Source organism: Dinoponera quadriceps, unplaced genomic scaffold (genome assembly GCF_001313825.1).
Source record: "Dinoponera quadriceps isolate SergipeBrazil2010 unplaced genomic scaffold, ASM131382v1 scaffold566, whole genome shotgun sequence".
NCBI lineage: Eukaryota > Metazoa > Arthropoda > Insecta > Hymenoptera > Formicidae > Dinoponera > Dinoponera quadriceps.
In genome coordinates, this window is record NW_014555972.1 from 1,701,468 (window position 1) to 1,709,634 (window position 8,167).

An 8,167-nucleotide genomic window follows, 5' to 3' on the forward strand; every position below is an offset into this window, starting at 1 on the left:
CCGGCAGAGATTTTCGGCGAAGCGGCCTAAGTGCGAGGGTACAATCTATCAGCTCTATTACACCGCCATCCGCGCTCGGAAATTTCCCGGTGTACGGTAGCAGGCAGCTGAACAGAGGAGACGCCGTAAAATTGATAGATAGAAATAGCGTGCACGGCATGTACGTTTGAATGACCGTCGAAATCGTACTCGATCAGTCGCCGGTCGTCGTTGGTCGGCGCGCGATACCTCCCGCGGGACAGCCGAGTGTCCCGAATTTTATGCCTTTCGATGAGGAGGACGTAACCCCCTCGTGAATGAAACCGAAAGGACGTGTTCCCGTCGACGAGAGTGTCTCTTTCACGACCGTAGATATATCACGGCGGTGCGGCCCGATTGCTCCCGCTGTTGAATAAAAGAGCCGGAACGCAGAAGATAGCGTCGATCGTAAAAAGGGCGCAGCCCCCTTCCTCGGAATACGACAGAAAGGAGAAACCCCCGCGGTCAATCGGTCGATATTTTACAACGGGGATGAAAATCGAAGTGGGTATTCACCTCAGGTATTCACGGTCGGGCGACAAGGCGCGCTGTTACATGCTGCAACGTAGATTTTTCGTTTCTCTCTTTGTTTGTTTTGTTCAGAAACTTTCCTTTTAGAAGCTTGTATACCTCCCGGCAGTTCAGTTCCGGTCTCGGGCCCCATCCGAGAAAATATTATAAAGCGCAAGTTCCGCAAACTTACGCGCAGAAAACTTTTCTTGAATAATATAGCATAGTGATAGCATAATTTATTAGACTCGTATTGTATTGTAATTAGGATATGTTTATACGAAGGTTGAAATTTATATTTAACAGCAACGAACAAATAATTTGGTCAGATGTATTTTTCACTTAATTGTGTGCATATAAATTTACCACGTGGAAATATCAGGTAAATGAAAAATGTTTCATTTTGATAGATGTATTTCCGACGTTGCGGTTTGGACTCCGCGTTATTTCCGGTGTCAGTACGGGAGAAAATTCTATCTCGTGGAATAACTATGGTGTAACCATAATAATCCTGCGTAATCAACTTCTTATATTTCTTCCGAGGCTACATTGCGACATTTACTGCTAGAACTGAAAATTTATAGTTCATGTTACGTATACTTTAGATTTTCAGTACTGGCAATAAATGTATCGGAACGCAGCCTAAAATTACGTAACTATTCTTTACTTTCTCGAAGCGTCGCTTCCAACTTTTTAAAAAGTAAACGTTTGCAAGATACTGATACTGTTGTAATCGTTTTCAAAAGCTATTAATATAATGTATTTTGCTAAATAAATGTTGCCGTTTTGCATATATGTACATAAATTGTAATTCTACACTTTCAACGCGGTTTCGGAGCTCAGAAACGAAGTGGAATGTCGCTCTTTGGTACCTTTCCTCTACCGTCAAGTTATAATATTTTTGTTATATTATTTCAGTACATCGTGACTCAATAAAATTCTTGTTTGATGCGCCGAGTTATAGCGATTAGCTATAAAATTATGGAGAGAGTATTTTTATTCAGATTAATTATTAAGATTAATTTTTTGCTACTTAACTTTTGTCGCTCGCCTCATTTTCTTACTATCTTGCTTGAAGCATCATCATGCAAAGAAAATGGCGGACTTTCTGTACATCGAATTCTATTTTCTCTCTATATCTGAGACTAATAACGTCTCTAACCGTTAAGGAAGTTCGCGTGCACTTTTGCAAAGCGCGACTTGCGAAGGTGTCCGAGCTTCCCGAACGATCTAACACCTAAAGCTGACTTTGGGAATTTTAGGGTTCGTCAAATCCAACATTTTCCAGATTGTTTCACACAGGCCAGACATAATTCCGTTTTAAGGACATCCCGCACACCGCAGACATCCTGTAATGTGTCTAATTACACTGTGACATAGTTGGACGCAGTCCGACGTAAAACGCCCGGAAAGTTTTGTCACGTGGTGCGTTACGTGACGTCGGGAGCGCACGACGCGAAACGAAAGTATTCTCTCCATTCGAAACGGTCCTGACGGTCGTGCCTCACTCCTTGGATATCCGGTAAATTGCGTGCGTACGCGCGACTAATGTAATGTATGTATAAATTATACGACAGGGAGCATCGCGAGAGGGAAGCGGCACGAAAAAAGAAGTAATGCTCGCCCGGTGAGAAATGCACGCCAAAGAGCAACGCGGCTGGCGTTGTGGTGGTGTATCGGCGAAACGGCCGCGATGTACTCGCGATTTACGTACAACAAATGTGTAAGCGGAAATTTTCCCGGTATTCTGTATGATAAAGAAGTGGTCACACCGCGACTCATCCGTATGTTAGTGACGTGACGTAAATCGCGTTTGCCTCATATGCATAATCTTTCCCACGAGAAGGACAGCAGTACGTTGAAAATATACGACCTGGGAAAAAAGAACTTTGGTGAAATAGACTGAAAAGAGTATCGCAAGGAATTATTTAGTAATAGGTCCATGCTTCTATTGTCAATTATTGCCCGGCATCCTCTCGGCATATTTTCGGTTGGGGTTTCAGAATATTCATGTCGAGAGAGCGTCGTGGCTTTTCGATTCTAGCCGACAGCTGTTTAGAAAGTAAAGATTTTGTTGCCTCTTAGTTTGTACTTTATTTCGAACAATTCTCGGTCGGATTCGCATCTGGGAACGATGTAGGCCAATCCATTGTGGTGACGCCATTTCCAGCTTTCCATTCTGTACGAAGGCGACTATGGTGCACATTTAACATGACATATTGTTTTGAGTAAATGATAATAATTTTGGTAATTATTCTCTATTTCATCATTCGGTGTGAGCGTCATATGAACTACCTATAAAGGAATATTCCAATTTACTAACTTTATACGTTAACCAGTAAAGTTATTGCATCGAATTTATATCTGTCAATGTGTCAATTTCGGTGTCGATTTCGGTGATTCGACATGTCGGTAACATCCCGTGCAATTTTGTCGTTTAACGACGTAGCTTTAAATTTTCCATCTCCTCGATAAAATCATTCTCTGAAAATTAATCGACCTTTTTTTCCATATGGGTTAGATTTTTCATTCTTGGAAATTGTTAAACCCTTAGCGCGTTCAAAATTCAATTACGTCCAAGAAAAAATTAGTTTGTTTTTTTCCATTTTCACTGAGGAATTCGATATTAATATTTAATATAATAATTATACCTTGTCTGTGCTTATTTTATCCAGACATGTGTTTACGCATAAATCGTATCAAATGGCGGCGTCGATCGTCGTTCATGAATGCTACTGTACTCACGAGTGTAAGCGCGCGTTCTTGCAGAAGTTATATTTGCAAGAGTACACGCACCGACGATGGTCGTTCCAGCTCCATCTCCGGCATAAATCGCCGACAACGACTACGCTCACTCCCGCACGAAGACGCCGAAGATAGTCGTTTTACCTCTTCCTCCGCGAACTCGAATTTCGTGACTCAGCTCCGCTGTCTTCCGCCCACTGAGCGTGTTGTCTTCAGTAACAGCGATAACGCGTTGAAAACTTCCCTTAACTCTCATCAAACTCGGTTGATATTAAATATACAAGGACTCGTATATTATGTGTCACCTTGTTTCTTGGTAATAGCGCAATTTGAACTTTTTCAGTTGGTTGGTTCGTGGCAATATCGTTGGAAAGTAATGGCTAATTCAACATGAAGAAGCTCGATAAATCTATGTTAAATGTTTATAAACATGATTTATTATATACAGTTTTGACTAGTAGTTTTGAACATTATAGAATAAGGAAATATCTCAGTCAAACTTGATGTTTAAAAAATTGTAAAAAAAATCCTTCTTCGTGCTTTGACGTATAATTCTTTCGGCTGGGGTTGTCCGTGTTAAGAATATATCTGTGAATATATCGTATATACCGATGCACATGAATGCACATTACCAGAGATGATGGTGACGTGGGATTTTTTCGTATTTTTCCCAGTAAACACAAAATATAACTGTTATATAATGTAGAAATAACGCATAATATAACGGCTGTAATCTATTTATGTTATCTTAAAGTAACATAATCGAGTTTGTATGCATAATGTAACTGTGTTTTAAAATTGTCATATTACTTTGGTATTTGCGAGGTATGACACAGAATAACAGTAATATAACTTAAATATAACACAGTATATAACAAGCATAGTGTTTGCATTACTTCTATATTATACAATATTTGTTATATGCAGATGTCGGATCGTTCATTGAATGACCGTTTCTCATATGTAAAATATGATGTGTTAACGTATATAAGAATGATCACGATACGGTGAAACTTGTATCGTGATGTCTACTCTTACAATAAAGTGATAGACTTTTGAATTAACAATAATTATTGTCGCTAATAACAGTTTCTCCCACGGAAGTATCATTTATGGCGATGGGAGTGAATAAATTGTAATAGCTGAGAGATTAATTTAGAATGGCAAGATGCTTTTGTATTATCAAGCTGACTGAATATCTTTTTTAATATAAAACAATTATCGCATTATTGGAAATATATTTTTATGCGGTTATTCCTAAAATATCGCAGCTAGCGTTTCATAGAGCCAAAATATTTGATTTCATTTTACAGTGCACTCACGTCAGACCGATCTAGATAAAATATCTGCGTTGTCAGGGAATCCGTATTCATTTTGTATTAATGAAAATTGCACGGCAATTGACGAGCAAACAAAATCTTACTTGATATACGTAGCAAAAAATTGGCAAGGCAAGATTTCGCGGAAAATGGGACGGTGCTGTCCTAATGGAGCTATGTTACTTTCATGTGCGTCAGGGATAAATGGAACGACGATACGAAAATCGACCGGAATAGAAGTGCATTGCTCGCGAAAGCATTGTTGTACGGTCGACTTCCACATCACCGGGCTTTTTTCTCTTTTTTCCTTCTTTCCCGTGTTTCCTTCTTTTTTTTATTTACCCACAAAGTTTCTGTGAAAGTATAGCTTTATTTTCGCGAGCTTTTGCAGCTTTTCGCTTCCGCTTCGCTCTCGACTGATCATTGCGGTAGGTTCGCCTCTGTAAGAAAGAAAGAGGAGAAAAAGGATTAAGGCAGAATGTACACGATGATAATTCATCTATATTTGTAAGATTAAAACAATCGACGAATACGTGGTCTACGTTTCAATTCATATTGAAGACCGAATAACCAGCTGTCGTCGGGAGGTTAACGTTTTTACACGAAGATGCCTTCTCGCACGAGACTTTTTCAGATGTGGCTAAAAAATTACAAACTGCCAAGGCGGAGTGCCGCGCAGAATTCACACGATTGCGAAAGTAAAAGTAGCATTATGTTTACTGTGCGTAAACTGGCGTTCGAATTGTCGGGATATAACAAATACGGGGTTTACACGCATGACATGATAGATTACACTGACCCTGTCGTACGTGAAGCTTTGCGCCGATTACCCAAGGACATGCTGGATGCCAGGAATTTCAGGTAATATTCAAGTGAAACTAAGGTAATATAAAGGTTTAATTTGAATCTAGTAATATAAGAAGCAAAACTGTATGGTTTCGGCAAACAATTTCGATAATAAATTTCAGAAGTAATATTACAAATACAAAGATATTATTTATTTTTTATATTTTTATTAATGTTTTATTTATACGACAGTTGAGCCAATAGAGATGCACACATGATAAAAAGAAGCATATAAATATTATAATGCGCATATATGTATACATATCGTGAGCGTTTCTATAAATTTTAAATTTCTTACGGCTATATTTTTAAAACAAAATGATCAAAAGTTCTGAAATTTTTGTCTGATGTCTTTGCATTAAGTTTTTAATATCACAGTAATTTTTCATTAAAATCCTATATGTGATTTAGAAGAAATTAAAAAGAGTTAAAAATAGAACATTAACCTCAAGGAACACGTATAAAAAATAGCAACTTTATTTGCGAATGTCTCGCCTTTCTAATGGTCAATTGTTTTCTAATTTTACAAATATGTAGATAATATTTTCCATCAATATGCAGCTAAAATTAAAAAAATTACCGAAGAAAATTAGTTGACAGGCTAATTATCTTAAGCAAATTAGTCCTCGTTAAGCGAAGTATTAAATTTAAACGCGATTGCTAAAATATAATTAAAGATATTTTGTCTTTCTCTGCTGTACACTAAAATTCACTTATCTCTGTATATCCGGCTCTCTCGTTTACATTTTAAAGTAATCCGCAACCGGGCTTGATTCTACTTTAAATAGTCGAGATTTAATATTGAACATTATAATCTTGGCAGAAGATAAGCGCAGCTATTCGTCCAACGTTCTCTTTCTTAAAGCTCCTGCGGACTTTGCAGGCGTATGCGCGAAGTTTCGGTATTCTTGAAGATTCACCCCAGGATATGGAAGCTACGTGCCGTACGACGCGAGTACGATGCGAAGCGCGTCGGACTTGAAAGAATCGCCAGGACGCTCCGCTTTTATTAAGCGCTAAATTCACTTAACGAGATCTTAATTTGAAATCCGGTCCGTAGCGCTCGTATTGCACGGGGAACTTTCGGTACAGTTCGCGCGGAGACGGCGACGAGTCGCTCCACTGTCGGCATACTCGCGCGCTCCTTTCCCTCCAAGATCATCCCCGTAAGTCGTCGCCGTCTTTCCGAGCTGGCGTAAATAAGAAACTCTCCGTGCTTGCTTCTTTCTTTTTACATAACGAGCCCCGGCTCGGTATGTCCCCGGACTGTGCAGTCGATTTTTCCGTTAAGTCACTCCGCCGCGCTCCTCCAGCGAAGGCACGTAACAGTTTTGCACGCTTCGCAGGATCATACGCGCTATGCAACTGAATTTCCTGAAGACATACCTGCCGAGGGAGAAGTGGGTCACGTTTGAGCAGGATTTGGAATATCGATACCTCGGCCAGTACATAAAGGAAATCGAGGCTGAGCGAGCTGAAATACAGAAGTTCGGCTGCCTCAATTACAGCGACACGGACTGGCCGGCTGATAAACCGATATGAGAGGAAGATTCTTATTGCACGCTCGACGAGTACGAACGAGTACTCGACGAGTATGTTATCGTTGCGCAGAACATGTTAATGTCGGTTTTACCTGATTTTCGCAAGAAGAACTGGTTGAAATATAGACGGATGAAATTAAATCAAATAATAATGCTCGTTGAACAAAGTATCGAAATGCGATTGTTAGAACGGGATTATTTCCTTTTTCTTTGTCCGCAAATAACTGATGGAATTCAATGAAATAGTATTAGCGTGGAGCGAGGTACGAAAATGCAAAGCGATTGTTGGGATGTGATTAAGAATATTTTTTTTTTTCTTTCCCTCCGTTACACGCCGACATTTATTCACTTCTATTCTTCCTCCGCGTGTTAATCTATTTGCGAAATACGTTTGACTCGCAATTGTTACTCCGACTGCGAGATAGAGATTAAATGAAGGGAGTAGCGACAGTTAGGAGTTGCGACTTGCTGTCACAACTTGCAAGTGTATTGCTAGTTGTCGGAAGTGCCACTTTGGGATCCAGTGTGGCTTAGGTAGACACGAAAGATCGACCGCTCGGCTGCTTCTCAAACGTCAAGCTACTCGACTCGGTTGTTTGTTTACCTTGATGGCTCTTTGTGTCCTGCGATGTTTGACGTGTATAGACCTGACGATATATCATCCATATAAGCATATCTTAAAATACGCATAGAATATGAAAAATTAAAATAATGCCCGGCACTGATCGAATATTTTCCACCGAAATCTTTTCAAATTCGCTGCGATTTACATTTAAATAATAAAACTTTATGCAATCTGCAGTTTATGATGGTAGCAAACGTTAGTTGTTATATTTTACATTCCAACTTCATTTTCCGCAATTTAACATTATGGTGAGTAGGAAGAAAATTCTATGTAATATTCTGGATGCAAATAAAAGAAGTAAATAATAATAATATTCCAGCAGAGTCACCGAGATTTTAAATATTTCATCTCCGATGCGGCAGCCCACAGATCCGTACGGATTTTATCTCAGGTTAAAATTGTCATCGCGAGATGATTGGTGGCGAAATAAATTTATGTACGGAAGCAAAAAGAGAAATACAGCGACGGGAATTCTTTGGTTTGATCGATGCTAAGAACATGTCGGGACGTAATATGAGATTTACGACCCAGCAAATTTATAGCGCATCGCTTCGCAACATTTT

The 8,167-nt window shown here is 39.4% G+C and overlaps 1 protein-coding gene across 1 annotated transcript; it reads left to right on the forward strand.

The window, feature by feature from the left end:
- The first annotated feature begins 5,238 nt into the window (after positions 1 to 5,238).
- LOC106746229 (cytochrome b-c1 complex subunit 7-like) lies at positions 5,239 to 6,980 on the forward strand. Its single transcript, XM_014622554.1, has 2 exons — positions 5,239 to 5,453; positions 6,785 to 6,980. Exons 1-2 carry the CDS (start codon positions 5,305 to 5,307, stop codon positions 6,978 to 6,980), a joined length of 345 nt encoding a protein of 114 aa, XP_014478040.1. The 5' UTR covers positions 5,239 to 5,304.
- Positions 6,981 to 8,167: the final 1,187 nt, after the last annotated feature.

Bases quoted from the DNA above. Each gene is read 5' to 3' on its own strand.
- LOC106746229 (XM_014622554.1), top strand. From the start codon at position 5,305: ATGTTTACTGTGCGTAAACTGGCGTTCGAATTGTCGGGATATAACAAA. The intron at 5,454-6,784 runs GTAATATTCAAG...CACGCTTCGCAG, and splicing joins CTGGATGCCAGGAATTTCAG to GATCATACGCGCTATGCAAC.